General features: G+C 43.1%; 1 protein-coding gene across 7 annotated transcripts in view; it reads left to right on the top strand.

Moving 5' to 3' along the window:
- Positions 1–26,489, top strand: part of ARSG (arylsulfatase G) — a 124,622-nt gene that overhangs the window by 75,292 nt on the left and 22,841 nt on the right. For all 7 annotated transcript variants that reach the window (XR_001313463.2, XR_015696020.1, XR_001313462.2 and 4 more), the window contains 3 exons: positions 131–327; positions 5,459–5,539; positions 11,343–11,451. Coding sequence is in view for 3 of the 7 variants with exons in the window: in XM_014065151.2 (XP_013920626.2) it covers positions 131–327; positions 5,459–5,539; positions 11,343–11,451 (387 nt within the window). In the remaining 4 variants the exon portion in view is untranslated. The remainder of the gene's footprint in view (positions 1–130; positions 328–5,458; positions 5,540–11,342; positions 11,452–26,489) is intronic.

Genomic DNA, 26,489 nt, shown 5'->3' with positions numbered 1-26,489 from the left:
TTAGTTGCTGTGTGAGACTACTATTAATAATGGGAAGTGTAATAGGTGGTAGGTATAATAAATCTGAGCAAGGATGTTGCCCTTCCACATAATTCACTGTTGCAAACCTTTATTTTGTTTCATTTTCCAGTCAGAAGGGCCTCCCTTTCTTCCTATATCTTGCTCTGGCTCATATGCATGTGCCTTTGGTTTTGTCTGAGGCACCTTGGAATCCATTTTGCCAAGATCCCTATGGAACATACTTGAAGGAAATGGATGCTTTGGTGGGACAGATAAAGGATGCGGTTGACAGCACAGCAAAGGAAGATACTCTCCTCTGGTTTACAGGTGAAGTTAAAAAAAACACACCTCACTGCAGTACAGGCAGCACTGAGATGTCATTTTGGTAGGGACATTTGAAAGTCTATCCTGAGAACTTACTGGATACAATAGCATGAATCACTCTGGTAAATTATATAATGAAGCATTTTAAATGTCTTGTGTGGTGGCTAGGGATTAGATCCAGTGGAGAAAACTAAAACCTCCCTGATAGATAATTGTCAAGTCACTGCTTGAATACACCAGGGACATATGCCACCATCCAAACCAGTGGTGGGTTTCAAATTTTTTTAGAACCTCTTATGTAGGTGTGGCCTGCTTTGTGGGAGTGGCCTGTTGGCCATGTGACTGGGTGGGAGTGGCTTGCCAGCCATGTGACCGGGTGAGAGTGCCTTGCCGGCCATGTGACAGAGTGGGAATGACTTGGCAGTCATGTGCTGAACTACCTGTTCTTTGTTTTGTGTACACAAACATAAAATACAATCGGTGCAACTGTTAACTCTTTATACTGTATATAATCTCTGAAAATGTAAAAGAGAGAAAACATAGGACTCCCCAGTATGTCCCAACCGCATTTCAGCTTCTGCAACTTCCCTCCACCCTCAAAATCCAGGACCAATAAGTTATATTCCAATCCTAAACAACAGAAACAACCCCCCCCAACACACACACACACACACTGTTTCCATTTCTTTGAAGGATTTTTCAGCACCTGTCCCTGCATAAGAGGCTCAAAGAAAGATAATCAATTTCTTATTGGATTTGGAAGTACTTAGAAGTAGCAAAGGTTTCCAGTGTCTCAAAAGCCCATCATAAAGGCGAGAGTCCATCCTTCTGCTTCTCAGTGCAGAAATCCCTAATATGTTCCAATAGATTTCAAACGCATCACTTGGAAGCGGAAATAGCCAATGTGGACCCTCAAGAGAAGCCATTGCTATATAAGACTTCTTTAGTGCTGTGAGCTATACAATTTAAAGTTTCTGCACACTGCTATCAAGCAATTTAAGCAGGAATATACCTCTGAGTAAACAGGTATTTTGCTTATGGCATTTGTACTTTACTGCAACAAGCAAGCACTCGCCCTCTAAATAAGTTAGACAATCATAATATTAAAACTTGATAAGTGTTCTTAACAAGAAATTCACAATGGTAGCATCACACATACATTCCAAAAATACTTATGATATTTGCTTTGCAGTTCTTGTCTTCTTAACTGATGGGAGACTGAAACCCAATAAATATATCCCCAATAAAAAAGAATAGTATGTCGGAGTACTGAAAAACTCAGCCAAATGGGAAAATGCAAAGAAAAAAAATTGGACTTCCTGCTAAGAAGTAACAATTTATATATAGTATGCACAATTCTTTTAGTTAAATTATTGCTGAACAATTTATAATAGTTGCATCACAATATTATTCTAAGATATTTGCCACTACTACCCTACTTCCTAGATGTTCACAATTGTCTCCCCACCCCCACCCCCAAGATTTACGGGCATGTGAAACAGTTTTGATGAAAGTTGCATGATATGAAACTTCTCTCCTTTGAAATAATGTTTGGTTTTAATTCTCCAATGAATCAAAAGGAATGTTTCATACTTCCTTGTTACACAGCATTTGTTTTAGATTTCCATAGCTCTCCCCAAAACCAACCAAAGAAGATAAAATCACAGAAATCTAACACTGTTGTACATGGCTTTGCACTAAATTATCTGTATAGTAAGGCAAAAATAGTTTAAGATTATAATTAGCCCACCTGTTTCCCCCATTAACATGCAAATACATTTTTCTTGTTCAGAGATTTCCCAGTCCTTGCAAAAAATCACATTACATCCACATAAGGGGAGCAGCAACTCTTCTATGAATGGGAGCGGGGAAGTTGGCCTCTCTGCCATTTAAAGGCTGCAGCAGGGAGAATCCCAACTTTTTTCCTCTCCCTCTATTCACAGAGGAGCTGCGGCTCCCTTTATGCTCCCCCTGGCCCCCTCCCTCCCAGGGGTCGAAGCACCTGAAAGGAACAGGCAGGCTGCCACAGCTTCACTGAGAAGACATTTCTGAGAAGAGAAACTTCTCGGGTGCGGCTACACCCGAGCTGGTGGAGTGCCTGTGCAATCGGAGCAACCGTGTGGCTCACCTGCACTGGCTGTCTCCCTGACGACGGGCAGGTGGTTGCGGGCGCTCCACCAGCTCGGATGCAGCCGGAAGCGGCGACAGAACGGATGGGGGAAGTGAGCGAGGGGGTGGGGCAGGCGCTCTGTGACAAACCTCTTCTAACCGGTTTGGTAGATTTCTGGAACCTCTTCTACTGAAGGGGTTAGAACCGGTGGAAACCCACCCCTGATCCAAACCTGAAAAAAATGCCACATGTATACAATCTCTGTAACTCTATTTTACAAGGAAAATCTATTCCTCATTCTTGGTTTAAATCTGGTACCTATCCCCAACCAGATATCTCAAATACTGGAATATCGCTATCATGTCTCCCCTAATTCTTCTTTTCTTTAGATTAGCCAGTGTGGGTGATGAACAGACTGCCCAATTTACTTAAAATTTTAAAGGGGTTTTTACGTATCAGTAGCCCATTTTGAAGTTTGTTCACCACAGGCCCTGTTTCCTTGAACAAATGCTAGCCAAAAACACAAACCTTGTCACCTTTGACTAATAATTAAGCACTTCATTACATAAGAACAAAATAGCCAGTTCCGAAGTCTGCTGTTAATGAGTTGTTTTCTCCCAAGTGAGGGAAGTAAAATGTGATTCATTAAACTCCAAGGCAAACTCTTTCTTATTTTTGTTTTGTCTCCTAATCCTTAAGAATTATTCAAGTAGCAAATAGCTTTCCTCCTCACTCAGAGAAAAAGTATCTCTGCAAGTTTGTTTTATGAAAAAAAAAACCAATGTTAATCTTTTAAAGTTTGTAATTGTTCTGCTTCACAGCCCTGTTTAGATACCTCTTGAAGGCAAGGGACACATTTGCTATTCAGTATGGTTTGGCAGCCAGGTTTTTTTTAAAAATATATAGAAATTTTATGAAATACATTTTTATTAAACAAATTCACTGTTGTGCATCATCCAGACACAGTCGTGTGACATGGTCAGCCATATAAATATAACAAATACTTTTTAACAAAATAAAATCAATATAAATATTAGAAAAGAAAGAGCAAAAATAAGAATAATGAGTAAGTAGAATAGATGTAAATGTAAATAGAAGAGGAAAAAGAAAATCTTGACAAATTACAATATTTGTCAGCTATAAGTGCTGAGGAAAATAATGAACACAAGAAAGGGCGCCCAACTGCACACAACAGTATAAGAACTTCCACATTAGTCCTATGTGACTCTGCAGGAGAATATGCCAGCTTTGTTTGGTGTAGATCAAAAATGCGCAAAACAGGAAAAGATGGGAAATGGGTTGAACTAGTCATCATCGGGAAAAAGCCCACACTTGCCAGGGAGACTGTGAACTCCTGAGTCATTCCAGATCCTATCCCAGTTCAGGACTTGAAGATCGTATTTTCTCAGCCTTAATAGTCCCTTGTAAAGCATAGGTTAAAATTTCAAGAAGGTTAGAGGTAGCCTTTGCAATTTATTTTTCCTCCAGCCAATAGATTTATTAGGTCAACTTGATCTTATCACCAAGTTTTGCATAATTGCTGTGCTTGTGTGTTGAGGTCTGTTCAGTGAAAGCTACCGGTTTTGTATCTGCAGTCTGTAGGAAGTTAAAACATACCCCTCTCCTAGAAAATGAAATATTTTAGGAAATATTAAAAGGGCAGAATATTTCCCCTAAAACTGAGGTAGAAACTCATCCCCCTTCATCTTTGTCAATGGGCTATTAAGGCCTGAGCCAGTCTAATCTACATAAGAAAGATCTACCTCCTTCAGGCAGAGCCATAATAAGAATCCCAAAGAGCCGAGGTGGCGCAGTGGTTAAATGCAGCACTGCAGGCTACTTCAGCTGACTGCAGTTCTGCAGTTCGGCTGTTCAAATCTCACCGGCTCAGGGTTGACTCAGCCTTCTATCCTTCCGAGGTGGGTAAAATGAGGACCCGGATTGTTGTTGGGGGCAATATGCTGACTCTGTAAACCGCTTAGAGAGGGCTGAAAGCCCTATGAAGCGGTACATAAGTCTAACTACTATTGCTATTGTAAAGCCCTTTCATTACATCATCACCCAGCAACAGCTCAACTGAGCCTGGGATACAGACAGCCTACAAAATTAGCTAAGACCTCCGTCTCCTGCCAGTCTGACTACCAATCAGAATAAATTTCTTAAACGGGAACAAGAAGCTCCAAGACGGGGCCCAAAAGGAGGTATAAAACTCAGGCTCTCTCAGCATCTTTCCCCGCTTTTTCCCCAGGACCTCAAACTATGTGGTTCTGTCCATCAATAAACCTTCTTTCCAAGCAACTTCCATGAATCCATTGTCTTTTTCCTACTTGGAACTAAACCAGTGGTGGGTTACCACTGGTACTGGTGCCTGCTGGGAGCACTGGGTACCGTTCCAGTACGGTGCTCTGGAGGGTCCGCCCGTGCGCGCTCCTTACCGGTATTTGAGCTCTTCAATGCTTCTGCACATGGAGCGCCTGCACAATGCTCCGCCGAGCAGCTGGAGCGTCGTGGAGTGCCTCAGGAGGTAAGGATGCATGCGCGTGTTCATGTGGTGGATGCCCGACTCCGTTGCACCGTACCGGTTGCACCAGGATCCGGAACCCACGACTGAACTGAACCCAGATGGACATTTCTTCCAACAAGTCTAAACTTGTATTTTAGAATTGTACCTACGATGACACTTTTTATTTTGGTGGGTCAGGGATTCTAACAAAAAAGTGACGGATTTCCTTTGTTTTCTCGTGCATTAAGGAACAGGTGAATTCTGAAATCTTCCATATCTTTTATACTCTTGTGCCTTCCTTTCCAGCTTCATATAACCCATTTGTTAGTATAAGAAAAAGAAGCTTGATAAAGCATAGTTAATCATGTGTAATTGTTAATATAAATAGTATTTGGTTGAAAGAAATGGGAATTACCATCTTTGGCCTTTCAACCGTAACCTTGCTGTGGCTGCTCCCATTGTTTCCAATGAAAGACACCTCCTGTTCTGTTTATCAACAAGGTCTCCTCTTATCTTTCCAGGAGACAACGGTCCTTGGTCTGAGAAGTGTGACTACGCAGGAAGTGTTGGTCCATATACAGGGATGTGGCAAAGAAGAAAAGGTAACATCACTTTTTAGAAGTTCTTTTCAGCTTTTCTGATTAGAAAATTTGGGTTGCATTTTCTTTTTTTTTTAATTACATTTTCTTTCTCAACCTGTTAGCTCCTCTTTCTTCTTTGGAAACATGCTTTGCTGCAGGAAATTAGAGAGCTATCCTATAGTCAGTTTTGCCTCCAGCAGCCATTTATGAAATGCAGTCAATGTGGGAAAGTTGTTCGTGTGATGTTCACTCTTTCAAACATGATAAAGAAATATTATGTTTAATACTATTATTAAACATTTAAATTTTATGTAACATCAAAGACAAACTCTTTTATGGTTTATAGCCATTTTTATTATTTATTCATGCTTTGGAGATTGCATTCAACCCTTAAATTATTTTGTCAGTGGCATGAAAGTTTGAAATGGGGATCCCTTTTACTTTTCATGGATTCTCGCAAAATTATGTTTCATGGTTTAAAAATGCTGTCATGATGGAACTTTGCACGCTCCTATCAGAACTGGGACTAACGTCCTCTCTGCTCAGACCGCAAAGGAAGAGGGACAGTTATTCCTGCTTATGCAGACAGGAAGGCGCAGCATAAGTGCAGATCTTTCCTGGTGTATATATCTGTGAGTGAGTAAGAATGAACTGATGCTCTTAAAGTCATACTTCCCCAATTACTCTTTGGGAATAGCAGTAGCTGGCTTTTCCACATCTGTTTCCTGTCCGTTTCCAAATATAGAAGAGGAAAAAAGACTGGCAGAACTCCCACAGAGGAAGTCCCAGAGTTTCTTTTCGTCGTTTAAAAACTGTTCTGTAGTTTTAAAAGATCATAGCTCAACACATGATATTATTTCATTCAGGCAAATGAATGCCTCAGATTGGCAGCCCTTGTTTTTCCAAAATAAAATTTATGTCATAAAAATAATCAATTCATTCAGCTTATTGCAAGGTGGCTCCTCCATTAGAAGTCTTTAAAAATAGATTGGAAAAATTCATAGAGAAATTCCACAGCATCAAGGTAGTGCCTCACTGTGGGTTTTATTATTATTAGGATGATTATAATGATTATTGATGTTTGTAACAGACCAATGTGTGAAAGAATGATTAATGCCAGCAATAAATAAAACTGAAATGGTGGTCGGCTAATTTACTTTTTATTTTTATATCAATAGCTCTCTGGAGACTTAGATGTCTTTTCATAAGCTTTTTGACTTGAAGCCATTTTAAAAAATTAATTATTAAAAAAAACCAAATCAAATTTACAACAGGTTGAAATGTTGAATAAAATGCAACATGCAAAATATAGCATATATAACACAACATCAAAATAATGGAAAGGGTTTTAAATGCAGGAGAAATATAGCTCCAAAATACTGTCAGCATAAATGCTAGGTGAGTCTTCTGAGAAGAATGCAAAAAAAAAAAAAAAAAAAATAGAAGGGGAGAAAGAGGAAACTGTATTGATTATCAATCAGAATAGACCTGGAAGGAACCTTGGAGACCTTCTAGTTCAACTCCCTTCTTTTTCACTCACCTCAGTCTAAGGAATGACATAAAGTTCCAACACTCTGTCTCATTATAGCTGTATAGTTCAGTTCTTAACTTGTTATCTTACCTGAAGATGCTAGCTATTTTCCTGCTTTTTTTGTACCCAAGGATCTAGGGAAAAATGAATCTGTTCATAGGAAGGGAGACCTTAATTAAGACATACTAAAAATATTTCCTTGAGAAAAAAGCCCCACCACCTATCTTACATATTACCTATATGAGATAATTGTCTTTCCTGTTTGGAAAAGAGTGACATCTGAAATTGGTCCAGGAACATCTCCTTTGCTGCTAATTTTCCATTTTTGGTTTTTCAGTTTCTCTCCGGTTTCTTTCAAGGGAACATTTTGTTTCGGTCATCTCTCAGATTTTCCCTGAAATCTTTATGTAATTTGTAATTTGATGCAGTAGAGAACTTGAATAGCCTGTTGAAATAAATGCCAGAATATGAATTCTTTCTGTCCACAAAGACTTGATCCAGAAAATGTCTCTATTCGAGCTGATATGTATTTGATATTCTTTTTACTTTGGGACAGTGCATGAAGGAATTTGAACTGGGGAAGGAACTAAATTGATTTTATTTCCTTTAGCCCACTTTTCAGTGGAGAACCTTTTGATTTGACAAGCAAAATTTAAGGTTTGTCATGAGTGTACTTGTTGTTATACTGAGTCAGTCCTTCCAGTTTTGAGCCCCATAAAACCTGGCTTTGTTAAGAGAGAAATCAAACAATTTCATGATGGGCATCTGAAAAAAACCAGGCTGGGTGAGCTAATTTTTTTTACTCCAGGGAAAACAACATTTGTAATGAAGGGATATTCCGTCGAGACTAAACATTTAAAATTGCAGAGAGCCACAAGGGAAAAATTTTCCATGTATGCTAAGGGCACAACAAGTAATCATCTTACAATAAAGTTTCCTTCAAGTTGACCTCAATTACTGGCATGGTTTCGGATATTTTCATGTACTGTATTTTTCGGACTATAAGAAGCACCAAGATTTCAAAGAGGTAAGTAAGAAAAAAAAGTTTTTGTCCTCCCTGGCCCCCAGGAGCACTCTGCAGACTTCAGCAGGGCTGGTGGAAGGCAAAAACGTCCCAGTTTTTCAGCAAAACGTGGGCATTTTTCCCTTCCCTCAGCCCTGCTGAAGCCTGCAGAGTGCTTCTGGGGGTTGGGGGAAGGCAAAAATACCCCCGTTTTTTACCCATTTGTCACAAAAATGGGACACGGGGACGTGGCTTCAGGTGCCAAATATGGCTCTATTTGGTGTATAAGATGAACCAACATTTCCACGCTCTTTTAAAGGGGGGGGTGTCTTATACTCTGAACAATATGGTATTTATAGTATCATGGCAACACAGAACAACACTTTCCTGTCCCCCGCCTGGGATATCTTGGCGGCTTATAGGATGAACTTACCAACCTTAATTTCTGATGCTGCAACATCCAGAGGCCCTTTTACAGCAGCAAAGTACAGGTAGTTCTCGACGTACAACCGTTTGTTTAGTGACTGTTCGAAGTTACAATGGCTCTGAAAAAAGTGACTTATGACCATTTTTCACATTTACGACTGTTGCAGCATCCCCATGGTCACATAATCAAAACTCAGCTGCTTGGCAACTGACTCATATTTATGACGGTTGCAGTGTTCCGGGGTCACGTGGTCATCTTCGGCACCCTTCTGACAAGCAAAATCAGTGGGGAAGTTAGATTCATTTTACAATTGTGTTACTAACTTAACAACAGCAATGATTCACTTAATAACTATGGCAATGAAGGTCATAAAATGGAGCTTATCTTCAACGTTGTGGGTGCTTCACCACTGGAGGTTTTTAAGAAGAAACTTGGCAGCCACCTGTCTGAGTCTCCTGTTTCCGTAGGGGAGTGGGCTAAAACACCTTCCAGCTCTATTCTCAAAGAACAATAGAAGATAAGGGACCCTTCTAAAAGAAGGGTCTGACTTATCGCATTTTTTGGAGTATAAGACACACCAAGATTTTGAAGAGGTAAATTTAAAAAAAGTTTTTGCACTCTGCAGGCATGCAGAGAGAGTGAGAGGCCTGCAAAGTGCTCCTAGAGGTGGGAGGGAGCAAAAATGAGCCAAAAATGCCAGTTTTTTGCAAAAATGGGCCCATTTTTTGCAAAAAAAAGGGGGGGGCATGCATAGGCTTCGGGATGCTTGTAGAATGCTCCTGTGGGCTGGGGGGGGGCAAAAATGAGCAAAAAATGGCCCATTTTTCGCTCCAGCCCCCAGGGACACTTTGCAGGCCTCCTAAAACCCTCTGCACGTCCATTTTTGCGAAGGGGGTTGGGGTTTCGAGAGGCGAAAAACGTTGTATTCAGTGTATAAGATGCACCCAGATTTTCACCCTCTTTTTGGGGGGAAAAAGGTGAATCTTATGCTCCGAAAAATACGGTAAGTTGTATGTCATTGATCTGAATGCCAGAAAGAAGTAAGGTTGTGGTTGCCAAATTTTCCATTGTTTGCTAGGGTTAGACTTTCAATCTGCTTCACACTGTGAAAAGCTATTACACATTTTTGTATATCAGGATGCTTTGGAAGATGTAAGTCCTGGCCAAATTGTTTTCTGCTCTGTTGGAGGACAACCATAGTGAAGTGAATGCTTTGGGGGTGGGGGGGAATGAAGTTTGCCAGTTTTGGAGGTGAGCCAAAGACCTTTGAGAGAAAACCGGATTAGTCTGACTTGCTTCCTATGTTTCTGTGTGAAGAGGCAAAGGGGAAATTGCCTACAGTGCCAGCAGGAGGATAATTTTTTTAAAACACAGCAGCTGTGCCAGGTGTATCATTGTATAAATGCTTTTGCAGTCTGATGAAAGAGTTTGTGCAATAAACATTTCCAAATCTTGTTACATAAATGGAGTGTAGACACACCCCGCTTCATCCCCATCGTGACATCTGGCCCTGGAAGCAAAGCTGAATAGCCTTGAAATTTGTGAGAAACGTCCCCCCTGCCCCCAATTCATGTAGATTTACTGACATAGTTCTTCAAATCTCTAAATCTTAAACATATGTAAGTTTTGATATCCTCTGAAGTTGTTTTTGTTACTTGGGAGGGAACCCTCATTGTTTGGCTTTGTTCTTTGGAAACGGGAGCCGCCCTTCCTTAGCTTGATCACTGATTTGTCTAATCCTCCCTAATCTAGCAGCATCTTTCATAATATGCATCTTCAATTCTAGTTGTCTCCACGGCAAATTCCCAGGAATTCCCAGGCAAATTCCCATTGTTCTGGAGCTACCCAGTTTTAGGTAAATGTAGATAAATCCACTGACTGGGTAAACTGGGATTTTATGGGTGTCATTTACCAAGTTGCTCTCTGCAGCATCTTGGGTCTACTAGGTTTTCTCAAGGATCATTTAAAAGGGGCAGAAATTGATTTAGCTAAGTGTAAAACTTGCATCCAAAGGTACTATAGCTTGATTCATACTGTACTACAGAGGTGGTATTCAGCAGGTTCTGACCACTTCTGGAGAACCGGTAATGGAAATTTTGAGTAGTTCAGAAAACCGGTAAACACCACCTCTGACTGGCCCTACCCCCATCTATTTTCTGCCTCCCGACTCCCAGCTGATTGGGAGGGAATAGGAATTTTGTAGTATCCTTCCCCTGGAGTTAGGTGGGAATGGAGATTTTACAGTATCCTTCCCCCACCATGCCCACCAAGCCATGCCATGCCCACCAAGTCACACCCACAGAACTGGTAGTAAAATAAATTGAATCCCTCCACTGCCGTACTACGTCACGCTGTCTCTTTGAAACTACTTCTAGTCTTCAGAAGCTGCCATATAGCAATAGCATGTAGACTCCTAGTGCTTTACAGCCCTCTCTAAATGGTTTACAAATGTTAGCCTATTGCCCCCAACAATCTGGGTCCTCATTTTACCGACCTCGGAAGGATGGAAGGCAAAGTCAACCTTGAGCTGGCAAAGAAAACCAAAAATATCTTAGACACTGAGTAGATCTTGCGGTCTTGGCTCTTCAGAAGAAAATGAGGCAATACTGAGTCATTACACTAATATTTATTTTGTATGTACAACTATTTTCCTTTTTTTCTTTTTCTTTTGGTGTATCATTACATCTCTTAATAGATCCCTTGTCTTTTCCTTCCTATGGCATTTTGTCTTCTTGGCCAGAAATGTTTATTTTCTTTTACACTTATTTCATTTTTTTTTATTGATTGATTGCTTAAATATAAAATTATTGGCCAAACCAGCATCTGAAAACATGGTTTTTTTTTTCCTTTTTAAATTTTACAGGTGGTAGCTCAGCAAAACAGACAACCTGGGAAGGAGGACACCGCGTGCCCACAGTTGCATATTGGCCAGGGAAGATCCCAGCAAACGTGACGAGCGCTTCGATGTTAAGGTAGGAGAGGAAAATGCTTTCCGTTATGGATTGTTCATGTAAGATTCCTTTATGGTCTATCTAGAATAATGTGTGGATGACTGACTCCCAAACCATAGCAAGCTGAGCTGCTAGAACAGCTGAGAACACACATTCCTCAACATGGAAGAATTTGTCATCTCTGAAGTGATAAAAAGGGTCAGAAGTAAAAGATGCTAACCAGTAATGACCTCTGTAAAGTTCCACAGCGTTTTGCAATGTATTGCTTTCCTTAACTCTTCCTTCAGGCCCATGGAGAGTATTTGTAAATAAGGCTGTAGAATAGGGCTGTTGAATAGCCGAGCAGGTCAGTTGCTGATCCTTCATTGTTCGTCAGAGATGTTTGTTCTCCTAAATAAAGCTGAGTTTGAAAGGGATCAAAAGTTTACTTTTGAGATGTTTGCTCAGAAACAGTTCTCGAAATATTTTTCTTCTTGGGATTATAATAAACATCTTGTCATAATTCTGGAACTGCTTTGCCATCGTTGGCCTGGAATAATTTCTTTTTCTCTCAGAAGGAGTCAAGGGAATTGATGCTGTGTGTTATAATTCCCAAACTACCATATTTTTCGGAGTATAAGGCGCACCAGAGTATAAGATGCACCAAGATTTTGAAGACGCAAATTTAAAAGAAGTTTTGCGCTCTGCAGACCTCCCCAAAATGGCCCGTTTTTTCACAAAAACAGGCCCGTTTTTTGTCAAAAAAAGGGCGTGCATAGCCTTTAGGAGGCTTATAAAGTGCTCCTGGGAGCTGGGGGGGGGCAAAAATGAGCAAGAAACACCCCTTTTTTTGCTCATTTTTGCCCTCCCCAGCACCCAGGAACACTCTGGAAGCCTCATAAAGGCTCTTCACGGCGATTTTTGCAAAGGGGGCGTGTAGTGTATAAGACGCACCCTGATTTTCACCCTCTATTTTGAGAGGGAAAGGTGCATCTTATACTCCGAAAAATACGGTATATTTCTGTAAATTAATCTTCATGTTGTCTTGGTCAGACGTGTTATAACTGCATATGGGATGAAAGTTGCCCATTCAGACCTACCATTAACTCACCAATGTGAAAATTGCACACTTCCTAATGAGCAAGATATAAATATTAATTTGGGTCCATCTTGATGTTATGATTGCAAAGGCTTTTAGAAACATTCAAACATCACTTTATAAACTATAACTTATTGAGGTGGAATATGCCTGGTCTCATTTGGCTTGGTTACTTTCGTTTCTGCTCCCACATGACAGGAAATGAGCTTGGAAGCATCTGCATTTATTTAAACCATATTTGTTGTTGTAGTTTATGTTATTGGTTTCAACAACATAAATAATAACTAAGCCAGATTTGGAGAACATATCTTAAAATTGGTAGTGAGGCTTCCAAGGTGAGTAAAGCAGTGCCATACAATGAGTAAGTGCATGAAGGAAAACTAGACTCTTTACTAAGATTAACCACTCCTCCACCAATCCCTTCTAGTTCCATCTCCATGCACAGAACATAACCAGCACTTCCCACCCCCAAAACAGTGGTACCTATTGTGAGATTTCATCTTCTTTGAACTTCAAAATGTTCTTGCATTATCTGAGTAGACTCCAACCTGTATTAAAGGTTGCTAAGTGCCTGTTTTTTTTGTGTAGACCTAAAAACCCAGTGCCCTCTTACTCCTGCTTTGGGCAGGATATTTGCCTTTCACAGCATTAATTTTGTCTTTAATTTAAATAATTTATTATGTCACTAATAATTTGGCTTTATTTGCAACTTCGGATGAGTTCCACAGGTGGCATTACTGGCATTATAAATGTAATTTTCACTCATGGAAGTGTCACAGCAGTTCTAATTAATGCTAATAAATGTTACAACACTTTGTGCATTTAGTTATTTATTTAAAGTATTTGTACAGTACTTACTACTTCAGTAGTTCATGGCTGTTACACAGACCACTCACAGAAGTTTGTGGTAATATTATTTCCAGATGCATTCTAAGTACTATCATCTGATCAGATGTATGAGACCTGGGAACACATCCCCATGTCACTTTTTATCTGCTTATTTTGATCCTGCAGTGAAATATTCTTTATCTTCCATTGTAATGTTAGGTTCTTAATTTATCACTCAGTCAATTATTATGCCAAATCAGGGCTGCTGCATTATGACCATTTTATTAAGTCCATCAGCTCCTATATTTTGGGAATACTATTTAACTTTTAGATTGATAGTTCTTGGATAACTGTTGATAAATTTAGCTTCAAGGATATCATATTGTAGGAAGTTAAAACCCACCCTTCTCTTACAAAATGAAATATTTTAGGAAATATTAAAAAAGGGCAGAATATTTCCCCTAAAAGGGAGGCAGAAACTCACCCCCCCCCTTTGTTAATGGGCCATTAAGGCCTGGGCCAGCTCATCTGCAACACAAAAGACATGGCCTCCAGGATATAATAGGACCCATCTAGCAACAGAAACTCACTACATGGCACCTGGGAAGATTACATCATCCAGCAAGGCTCAACCAAGATTGGGATTTAGGACAGCCTACAAAGTTTCCCCTGCATGGCCCCATGGGAGTCTGACAACCAATAAAAAGACAAACTCAAATTCAAAAGCCCAGAGAGGGCATAAAACCCAGGGGCTCTCAGGTTCAGGCTCAGGTTTATTGGATTTATATGCTGCCCTTCACCCAAGGACTCAGGGCGGCGTACAACATAAAAGAAAACACATATTACAAAAATTAAAAGGGACATTAAATAAAGTATCCAAAAAACCCCGATTGATATTTACAATAAAATTTTAAAAATTAAATTAAAATTAACAACCAAATTAATCCTATATTTTATTCTATTCAGGCCAGGCCGGCTTGCTGGAAAAGCCAACTTTTTATGGTGCGTCGGAAGGACCGGAGATCGGGGATTATGCGAAGCTCCGGGGACAGCTCATTCCAGAGGGAAGGTGCTCCCACAGAGAAGGCTTTCCCCCTGGGGGTCACTAGCTGACACTGTCTGGCCAACAGCACCCTGAGGAGGCCAACTCCGTGGGATTGCACTGGACGGTAGATGGTCTCTCAGGTACCCTGAGCCTAAGCCATGGAGCGCTTTAAAGGTCATAATTAGTACCTTGAATCGCACCCGGAAGACAACTGGCAACCAGTGCAGGCCGCCTAAAAGGGGTGTAACATGGGAGCACCTAGGTACCCCATGATAACCCACACGGCCGTATTCCAGACCAGCTGAAGCCTCTGGGTGCTCTTCAAGGGCAGCCCATGTAGAGAGTGTTGCAGTAGTCCAGGCAAGAAAGGACGAGGGCATGAGTGACTGCACAGAGCATCCCAATCCAGAAAGGGGCGCAACTGACGTATCAGGTGAACCTGGTAAAAGGCCCCCTTGGTCACGGCTGTCAGGTGTTCTTCTAAACTAAGCTGCGTATCCAGAAGGACTCCCAGATTGCGGGGCCTCTCTGAGGGGGGTAAAGTTTCTCCCCCTATCATCAAAGATGGAACAAGATGCACAAATCGGGATGATGGAAACCACAGCCACTCAGTCTTGGAGGGATTAAGCTTGAGCCTGTTCCTCCCCATCCAGATCCGCACAGCCTCCAGGCATTGGGACATCACATCGAGGGCATCGTTTGGGTGGTTTGGAGTAAAGATAAAAAGTTGGGTATCATCAGCATATTGATGATACCGTACCCCAAAACCACGGATGATCTCGCCCAGCGGTTTCATATATATATGTATATGTATATATGTATACATATATGTATTACTGAAACCTGGCTGGGCCCAGAGGGAGGAGTCCCCCTTGTAGAGCTGTGCCCAGAAGGATTTCAGGTGCTGCACCAGCCGAGAGCCCAGGGAAGGGGTGGGGGTGTGGCCGTTGTTATCCGGGAGTCGTTAGTTCCTCGTAGGGTCCCTGCTCCGGAGCTTGTCGGGTGTGAGTCTCTGCTGATAAAGTTGGACCTCAAGGGTCAAGTGGGTCTGCTGTTAACGTACCTGCCTCCCAACAGCGTTGCAGCAGCCCTCCCCTCGCTCCTCGAGTCGGTAGCCGAGCTGGCAATTGAGTTCCCTAGGTTGATGGTCCTGGGGGACTTTAATTTGCCGTCGCTCGGTGAAAACTCTGACGGGGCGCAGGAGTTCATGGCTTCCATGACGGCCATGGGCTTGACCCAAGTAATTCGGGGCCCGACCCATTCGGCGGGGCACACGCTCGACCTCGTATTCCTCTCGGAGCAGTGGATTTGTGATCTTGGTCTGAGGGGTAATGACATCATACCCCTGTCGTGGACAGACCACTGCCTACTGAGGCTCGACTTCCGGAGGCCAAACCCCCACTGTAGGGAGGAGGAACCGACCAGGTGGTTCCGCCCCAGGCGACTCATGGAACCATTAAGGTTCCAGACGGAACTTGGGGTCATTCCTGATTCTTTCGCCCACAATCCGGTAGAGACTTTGGCTGCTGCCTGGCATTCGGCAGCATCAGAGGCCCTCGACCGGATTGCGCCACTACGGCCCCTCCGAGGCGGCGGATCCCGGAGACCTCCTTGGTTCACCGAGGAACTCCGGGAGATGAAGCGCCGGAGGAGATGCCTAGAGCACCGATGGAGGTCCAATAAGTCCGAATCGAACCGAGCAATGGTAACCACCTGCACCAAGGAATACACCAGGGCGCTTAGGGCAGCGAAAAGATCGCATATAGCCACCTTGGTTGCGTCCGCTGAGTCCCGCCCAGCCGCCCTGTTTAAGATAACCCGCTCCCTATTAAATAAAAGGGAGGCGGGGGAACCCTTACAGGGCAGAGCTGAGGATTATGCCCAATTCTTAGCGGACAAAATTGCTCGGTTTCGGTCGGACTTGGACTCCACCCCTGCAGTTCCAGCCGAGGCACAAGAGGATCAGATAGAACACCCCTGGGTTGAGTTTCAGGATGTTACCCCCGGGGATGTGGACAAGGCCATGAGGGCTGTGAGTGCCTCCACCTGCGTACTGGACCCGTGTCCCTCATGGCTGGTTACCAGCAGCAGTGAGGTGACACGAGGCTGGATCCAGGCGGTCGTGACCGCCTCTCTTCGGGAGGGGAACTTCCCCGCCGCACTGAAAGCGGCGGTGGTGAGACCCCTCCTAAAGAAGCCATCTTTGGATCCAGCTGTCCTTAATAACTATCGTCCAGTCTCCAACCTTCCCTTTCTTGGGAAGGTTGTTGAGAAGGTGGTGGCCTTTCAGCTCCAGCGGTCCTTGGAGGAAGCAAACTATCTCGACCCCTTCCAGTCAGGCTTCAGACCCGGTTACAGCACTGAAACCGCTTTGGTCGCATTGACTGATGATCTATGGAGAGCCAGAGATGGAGGACATTCCTCCATCCTGGTTCTCCTTGACCTCTCAGCGGCTTTCGATACCATCGACCATGGTATCCTTCTGCGACGACTGCGGGAGGTGGGGGTGGGAGGCACCGTGTTGCGGTGGTTCTCTTCCTACCTCTCGGACAGGTCGCAGTCGGTGTTAGTGGGGGGGCAGAGATCGTCCCCTAGGCCCCTAACATATGGGGTGCCTCAGGGCTCGGTCTTATCCCCCCTACTATTCAACATCTACATGAAACCGCTGGGAGAGATCATCCGCAGGCACGGGATTAGATACCATCAATATGCGGACGATACTCAACTGTATCTGTCCGCCCCGTGCCAACTCAATGAAGCGGCAGACGTGATGAGCCGGGGTCTGGAGGCGGTTATGGACTGGATGAGGGCTAACAAGCTTGTGCTCAACCCAGAAAAGACCGAGTGGCTGTTGTGTTTCCCTCCCAAGGATTCCACCAATATTCCATCTCTCAGGCTGGGGGGCCAAACTTTATACCCCTCAGAGAGGGTCCGCAACTTGGGAGTCCTCCTAGATCCACAGCTATCATTCGACCACCATTTGACGGCTGTGGCTAGGGGGGCATTCGCCCAGGTACGCCTGGTGCGCCAGTTGCGACCCTACCTGAATCGGGAGGCACTCACAACAGTCACTCGGGCCCTCGTGACCTCTAGGCTGGAATACTGCAATGTGCTCTACATGGGGCTGCCCTTGAAGAGCATCCGGCGTCTTCAGCTAGTGCAGAACGCAGCCGCGCGAGCGATAGTGGGTGCACCGCGGTTCACCCACATTACACCTATCCTCCGCGAGCTGCGCTGGCTACCTGTCGACTTCCGGATGCGCTTCAAGGTGCTGTTAATCACCCATAAAGCCCTACATGGTAGTGGATCTGGATACTTGAGAGACCGCCTTCTGCCAATTACCTCCCTGCGACCAATAAGATCACACAGATTGGGCCTCCTCCGTATTCCATCGGCCAGCCAGTGTCGGCTGGCAACTACAAGGAGGAGGGCCTTCTCAGTAGTCGCCCCGACCCTTTGGAACGAACTCCCCGTGGAGATTCGTACCCTCACCACCGTCCAGGCCTTCCGCGCAGCCTTGAAGAACTGGCTAGCCCGTCAGGCCTGGGGATGAAGATAGTTGCCCCCCCCGAATGATGAATGCATGTTGGTTACTGTTTTTATTATATGTGTCTTTGTTATTGTCTGTATCTCCCCTTCCCCGATTTTATGTGAGCCGCCCTGAGTCCCCTCAGGGAAAAGGGCGGCCTACAAATCTCAATAAAATCACTAAAAAAAAAAATATATATATATATATATATGTTGAACAGGAGGGGTGAGGGAAGCGACCCCTGGGGCACCCCACAAGTGACGTGCCTCAGGGTCGATCCCTGTCCTCCAGTCAACATGAACTGCAACTGAACCACCGCAAAACAGTGCCTCCCACTCCCAACCCCCCAAGTTGTCGCAGTAGGATACCATGGTCGATGGTATTGAAAGTCGCCGAGAGGTCTAATAGGACCAGGACAGAGGAGCAGCCCCTGTCCCGGGCCCGCCAGAGATCATCAACCAACGCGACCAATGCCATCTCCATGTTGTACCCAGGCCTGAAAGCTGTCTGAAACGGATCCAGGTAGGCAGCTTCATCCAGGTACTGGGGAAGCTGACATGCTACCACACTCTCGACAACCTTCGCTACAAAACAAAGGTTGGAGACCGGACGATAGTTGGCTAAAGAAGCTGGGTCCAAAGAAGGCTTCTTAAGGAGGGGCCTCAGCACTGCCTCCTTCAAGGCGGTGGGAAAGAACCCCTCTCTCAATGAAGCATTGGTAATCGCCTGGAGCCAGCCTCATGTCACCTCCCCGGGAAACTAACCAAGAGGGACACGGGTCCAGCACACGTGGCAGCACTGAGTCTCCCCATAATCCTGTCCATTCCCTCGGAGGTCACAGGGTCAAACTCATCCTAGATAATCTCCACAAGATTCATCCCTGTCGACTCGCCCGAATCTATCCAGTCAGAGTCCAAGCCTGTCCGAATCCTTTAGATACTGAACAAATTCTTCAGCCCTACCCTGCAAGGGGTCATTCCCAGTTCCTTGGTTAAGTAAGGAGCGTGTCACTCTAAATAGGGCGGCTGGGCAGTTATCTGCGGACGCAATAAGAGCAGAAGAATGTTGCCGCTTTTATCGCCACTAAGTAGGATTTAATATGAATTCTTACTAGTGTTCGATCGGATTCGGACCGAATGGCCCTCCAACCACTCTCTAGGCGTCTTTTCCAGTGTTTCATCTCCCGGATCTCCTCGATAAACCAGGGAGCTACCTAGGATCGACACTGGGTCAGAGGCCGCAAAGGCACAACGCGATCCAAGGCCCTAGTGGCCGCCCTTCCCAGGCTTCCACTAGAGTTTCGGTTGAGCTTTGAGCAAGGGATTCAGGAAAACTCCCAAGCTCCATCAGGAAATTTTCAGGGTCCATCAGGCGCCTGGGGTGGAACCATCTAGTCGGTTCCGCTTCCCTGCGGCAAGGGGTAGCAGTATGGAAGTCAAGCCTGATGAGGAAATGATCAGACCATGACAAGGGTTGGATAGAAATATCCCCTAAATCTAGATCATTCATCCACTGTCCAGAGACAAAAGTCAGGTCGAGCGTGTGTCCCCTGTTATGGGTAGGGTCTTGAATTAACTGAGTTAGGTCCATAGACGTCATGGAAGTCATGAACTCCTGAGCTGATTCAGATGTCTCACCAATGGAAGGTAGATTGAAGTCCCCCAGGATCATAAGCCTGGGGAAATCAACCACCAATCTGGCTAACACATCTAGCAGCTCCGGCAGCGCCGATGAAACATAACGGAGATAGATATGTAACAAAAAGGCCCACCTGAACTCCAAAGCCTCATTTCACAAAAAGGGACTCATACCTGCCTATCTGAGGCACAGTGACTTCCTGAGGTCCGAGACTTTCCCTAATAACCACCAGTATCCCCCCGCCCCTGCCCTGGGCTCTCAGCTGGTGAAACGCCCGGAAGCCTGATGGGCATATTCACTAAGGGGAACACCCCCCTCTTGGCCCAACCAAGTCTCCGTAATGCACGCCAGGTCCGCTCTACCCTTTTGTATGAGGTCGTAAATGAGAGGAGCCTTATGTACCACGGACCTGGTGTTAAGCGACACCAGTCGGAAACCAGGTCCTGTAATCCAGAGCACCTGGGGGTGTGAGAAGGGCGATAAGGGTCAGATGAGGGTCAGAACACGCTATCACTCTTAAACAGCGAACCCACGTCCCCCACCCTCGGCCCCCACCATATCTGCCTCTCCCACAAATAGTAGAGATGGTAAACCCCCCAATGGAATGGCTTAATGTCTCCCCTGGAATCCCAACCCTTCCCAACACTCCCGACCAATGCCCATTAGTTAGCTCTGGCCTGTGCCCTGGTAGACTCCTCCCCAAGCCTGTATGAGCCATCCGGATCAACCCCCCCATCCCCCCTTAAAATTTGATTTAAAAACCCTGTAAGAAACCCCTAAGAAGATCCCTCTCGGGATCCCAAGATTCGTTATTAAGGAAGTGTCTTGATAGGCAAGAAGGCCATCCCCAGGAAAGGGGGAGTTCCCGAAGGGAGTAAAGTTCTATCGCAGTATAACATAGAGGAGAGTGTTGCATCAACCAAATGGGATGACATCACGGGGAGATGGAATGGGGAGATGACATGTCCACGAGAGGGGGCAGCCAACAGTATTCAAGCGGGTAGCTGAAAGCTTATGTCCATCATAGCAATGGTCGGTGTTAAGGACAATATGTAGGGGTAACGGCCAGATGTCAAAATCGCAGCAGATGATAAATTGTGAGGTGGTGATGCGGCCATGATGGCGGCGGTGAGGACAGCGGCGGCTGCTCCAACTCCAACAACTAAGCAGTCCCAATCACTGCCACCTACCTGATTCTCAGCATCTCTTCCCTTTTTCTTCAAGATCTTGAAGCATGTGGTCCTGTCTACCATTAAACCATCTTTCCAAGCAGTCTCCATATTTCCAGTTCCTTTTTCCCCACTTGGAACTGAGCCCAGAAGAACATTTCTTCCAACAATATCTAAAGAGTCAAAGATCTTTTCCTCGCTTCCTAGTTATAGAACTCTTCCTTCATCCTTGACTCAGCAGAAAACTATTCTTGTGTAATATCTGTTGTCCTTGTATTTGATCCATTTCCTTCCTCTTTTTCCAATCACTGCCACCTACCCGACTTCCTTCCAACCTACCGGTAATTAGAAATAAAGCCTAACAGGTTTTATGCACTTTCAGCCTGTATGTGAATAGCAACAGGATTAGAAGGAAACCAGTACTTGAACTCCAGGAAAATATCTTAAAATGTATTGTGAGTCAGCCTGTATTTTTATCCTGGAAGAGAGCATTTGAATTCTATGTCTTTTTAATAATTGAGAAAATAGTGTTCTAACAGTTTAGGAAACTGAAGTCCAGACGATATGCAAGTGTGAAAATGTATCTCAGATCTGTTTGCTAGCTAGTGAAGGCACCTATGCTAAGGAAAGGGGAACAGCATCCTATGATAAATAGTTTTTTTTTTTAAAGAACAGGAAGAACTTCTGCAAAACAGTTTAACCCCCCTCTCAAAGTAGCTTCCAAAATAAAATAATACTGTTAACATTTTAAAATAATCTTTTAAAAATTGAAAGCAGTAGGAGACAATTACAGGTTTCAGGTTGGGAAAGGAAGAGGCAGCAGCAAAGCAAGGAAATTAACTCAGCTGCATTGGGAAAGAGGCAAGCCCAGGTGTCCTTGCGGGCAGGACTCCAGCATCTTATGGAAAATTTAGTAGGCATCTATTAGAAAACACTTACTAATTGTGCAAGTTTAACAAGACTCTGTGTTCCTTTGGAATCATTAAGATTTTTAAAATCATCTTGCATTTTTCACCTGGCTAAAATTGGTACCCCACCCATTAGGGAGACAATATGTAAATATATTAGCTTCCCATTCTATAAATGCATTTTTGTGTGTTCAAAGATCAACAGAGGTCAAGTTAGTAACTCACATATTACTATTGTAGCTTTCATTGATCTCACACACATAAGTCCAATTATCAGGAATCTTAGTTGTCTTTCTGACAAGACTTTACCAGTCTCCTTCCATGAAATTTAACATAGGCAACTCCATAAAGATTCCAAATTCTTATGATATGCTTGTTCTTAAGCTATGGTTTGTAGAAGCCAGTTAGTAATTACTAATTGTTTCAGGTTTCTATTACATGTACTTTTAATTATTTGTATTTTATTAGTGGAATCATTGATCAAGAAATACATTTTTTAGAGGCATTACGTTGTCTGGAAAGCAGAAAGAGAGGTGGTACTCATAATGCTGTATGTTTTTCCTTCTCTTTCATGGAATTGATATTTGTTTATCAGTCTACATTGGTTTTGCACCCATAAGGAGGCAATTCTTCCCCTGAATTTTGTGGAGTTGGCATTTTTTTCTCCTTCCCTTGGGAAAAAACTGTATATCCACCTCCCATTTCTCATAGATAGACGTTACTACTTCTACCATAATCTGCCATGCCTAATCACTTAGTTAATGGCTTTTGATGAATGCCACTATCAAGGCCTTGATAATTTCCTGCTTGATAAAAGTAGGCCAGTAAAGTAGGTCATCTAATGAATAGAAGAAATTGAGCTGTCATTGGTTGGTTGGTCCCTTGACTTAAGTCTGCAGACTGAGAAACTTTTCTCTCTATGGATATGACTTTGTGTGCTTATGTAAGATATTTATGGAAGAAACAGTGTTGTTAGATTTACATAGACAAAAAAAGAAATAAAAGAAAAATACATTTTTCCATCAGGTATTTATAGAATAAAGGTTCAGGTAACTGGAATCTTCTAGATTGTTTACTGGGGTCCCTATTTAGCGCAACAGGTTGTGTGAGTAAAACCATGATTATTAAGACATCCTTGTCTTCTGCTCACCTTGGCATGAAGATGCCTCACTAATAATTTCCAGAGGATGTATTTTTTAGGAGAGATAAGGAGAATGCACGCACACACACACACACACACACACACACACACACACACACACACACAGAGCTCCCTACATAACATTCAAAGGAGACAATAAAAAAGGAAGCAAAAAAAGACAAAACACTTCCTTGTCAACAATCAACACCCAGATAAGCAGAGATTAACACCAAGATTAATGCTAGACCAACAATCAAGACACAAACAATACCCCAATCAACAGCTATTCCAATTCCAAATAAATAAGGTAAAAGTAAACAACAACCTAATCAAGAAACCAGCAAGATCACTCTTACCAACACTGACAGGGCTGGCCACTTGTAGATAAACAGAGAGCAGACCCCCCACTCCTTCTCGGCACTGGACTACAAATATTCTATCTGTGCCCATTTATCATCTCAGGTTTGGGGTTTCATTTGTCTATCTAGAATCATTAAGATGGAGTGGGCATTATGGAAAGAAGACTTACTTTAGGCCAAATAGGGCGGCAGATGGTTTGAAAAGTAGTACATAGTGATGAAAAAGACACTAAAGGGCATTTAGGGGGAAGAAGGGAAATCATCATAATCTGTCAAAGCTTGTTTTGTCCTCTTAAGTGGTATTTGGCAGCAGAAGAAACACATAGCAAAAAGAGAAGACACAAACTGACCCGCATTCATTTGAAGAAGATTGTGATAGGACTGTGGGAAGTTTTGCTTTTGAAGAGAAAAATCCTTCCTAAAGAAAAGTTCAAATGGTTGCCTTTCTTAAAGATTCTGTTGGACTTATCCAGAAATAACTAGAGTGGAGGAAGAAGCCTGGACTTAGAGTCCACAAATAATAAAAAGACTGTAATATAGAAAGGCCACAGCACTGCAAAATACCAGGATGTCTTTTCTTGCTCTTCTTTGGTTGGAGCTTGCAATAAGAATATGTCTTTGCACATTACAAGTTGAGAAGAGTCACCTCAGTTCTATTTGAATAGGTTTTATTTATTCCTCCAGGTGAGAAATAGAGGGAGTGACTTTTGAAGCAGACAGCAACTATAGCTTCATTTAGGATCTGTCAAAAACTTCTCTGTGGCCTTCAGCAATTATACCTTACCAAAGATCACTAAGGATTCCATCAGAACAGTTCTCCAAAACCATCCACTTACAGCCCCTCCCGAGTTTCTTTAAGAAAAAACTGGATAGAACTGTGGGGCTCTGGGTCATTCAGTTCTGCATGGCTAGAAAGTAGGTTTGCTCAAATACAGTATTGTAGGTGAGTAAATGAGATACAGGTAGTCCTCAATTTACGATCAAGACTGAGCGCAAAATTTCCTTAGCTAAGCAAGACAGTTGAATGAGTTTTGCCCCATTTTAAGACCTTTCCACTGTTGTTAAGTGAATCACTGCAGTTGTTAAGTTAGTAACATGATTGTTAAGTGAATCTGGCTTCCACATCGATCTTGCTTGTCAGAAGGTCACAAAAGGAGATCACATGACCCTGGGACACAGAAACCATCATAAATATGAACCAGTTGCCAAGCATCTGAATTTTGATCAAATGACCATGGGGATGCTGCAACGGTCATAAGTATGTAAGTAAGTTTCATAAGTCACTTTTTTCCTTCTAACTTCAAATGGCCACTAAACAAATGGTTGTAAGATGAGGACTAGCTGTCTTTGGGGCTGCAGTTACAAAACTAGCCAAAAGGCAAAAAATATATTTGCATATATGTGATTGGATTTAGCTCCCTAAAAGAAAAAGCTAGCCTAGAAATATCCTAGAAAGAATTATTTTCTGTAAAAGCATTCAAATACTTGTGTATTTGTGTTGTGTTGATTATGCTATTTTTTGATGCTTAGCAAACCAAGATAGCTGTTATGCATTTGATGCCAATAGTTTCATGAAGATAATTGGCATTATTTCAGCAAGTTAACTGCCGTTTCTAGGGAGTGAGCCAGTCTCATGAAAAATGTTCAAACTAGTCCAAATACAGAAGAACAATTAAGTTAAATGAAGTATACCCACAGGGAGTCATGTAACATGCGCTTGAGAATTAAGTTACACCAAAGGAGTCAGGAAGTGTTCATTTTCAAGCCAGAGTGTCAGGCCTGCAGCCATCTTTTCTTTTGGATCTCAGGTCTGCCACACTTTCTATTATCCTACTATGCATTTTCTATAGTGGGAAAATGGGAGGGGGGGGACTATATGGAGTTGGATGATATGTAGCCATAACAAAATTCTTTCTACCTGGCTGGAACTGGATGGGTGGAAGCTGCCAGCATGGCAGTGGAAGATTGGACCATGTGATGGACTTGTGGGTGTGGGGGCAAGATCTTGAACTTTCAACTAGGTGGGAAAACTGGGAAGCTTTCATATTCGGGTTTTCCCAGATGTGCCAACATGGCTCGCTTGATAAATTGGAACTTTGAGGAATTCTTTGCCTCGGACTCTGATTTATTTTTGGATGCTATTTGGAACCCTGACACAGAGATCATGACAAAATTCTGCTGATGGACCTTCTTGTTCATACACAAGAACACCCTGTTTTTACTGATACTTAATAATTAACTCCCGAGTGCTAAGTATGCACTCCAGTAGTTAGACCAGTGACCCATGGTCATGACTCTTTTTTCTTTCAATTCTGTGTTCTCCATCCAATGTTTCTCCTTGAGTTCATCCTTTGTCTCATGCTGATTACTTTCCCTACAATTATATGTATTTGCAGGGCATATATATATGCCCTGCACCTGTAGTGGCGTGACTGGGAGGCATCTCCAGTTGGGACGGTGTTTGATTGGACCATGTAATGGACATGTGGATGCTGGGCAGGAACTTGAATTTTGGTTTGGGTGGGGAAAGCCTGGAAACTTTCAGATTCGGGTTTTCCCAGATGTGCCAATATGACATCTTTAATAAAATGGAACTTTGAGGAAACTCAAGCCTCGGAGTCTTCTTTCGTTAAGGGTTTTATTTGGAACCCTGACATTGTTCTTCCTTCCACTTAATGTTAAACAGACAACCCGCAGTTTTCCCATCCCACAATCTTCATTTTGAATTGGAGATAGGATCTTATTTTACATGAATTTGCATAATATTTAACTCCTACTTCAGTGAAGAATACAGGTAGGCTGCAGAATGGCAGAATAGTTATTCCCCACCACTACCACTACTGAGATTATTCGACATAATGAGCCTGCCTGTTTTCATCAGATATTTATATCTGGAAAAGGGACTAATGCTGTGATTTGCTTTTGATCATAGAATTACAGTGTGGTTTTAAATGGTCACTGCTCAAATATGCAGTACAGATCACAAGTGTGGTGAGGCGTCATGCTGTAAATAGCAACCCCCTGTAGCCATTCATCTCATCTTGCTAAGATTCCAAGTCCTGCAAGCTTAACATTCCAAATTATGCTGTTTTATTTATTTTTATTACTGTATGCCACATTTCTGGACTCATTCAACCTTTTTATGTAAAAAAAATCCTTTTCATTTGTTTTTGTTTAATTTATTTTCAACCTGTCTCTCTCACCTATCAAGATGAATCTGAATTTTATTTCTGATTTCTAGAATATTAGCTGTCTTACCCAATTGTATGTGATCTGTACATCTAATAAATATTTTATCCACCAAAAATATTAATAAATGTTGAAGAGGGATTGTACCAGGACTGATCCTTATGGCAACTACCTC

Source organism: Thamnophis sirtalis, unplaced genomic scaffold (assembly GCF_051295495.1).
Source record: "Thamnophis sirtalis isolate CommonGarterSnake01/CBP01778 unplaced genomic scaffold, rThaSir2_p1.2 scaffold_3, whole genome shotgun sequence".
Lineage (NCBI taxonomy): Eukaryota > Metazoa > Chordata > Lepidosauria > Squamata > Natricidae > Thamnophis > Thamnophis sirtalis.
This window is presented reverse-complemented; position numbering and strand designations above follow the sequence as displayed.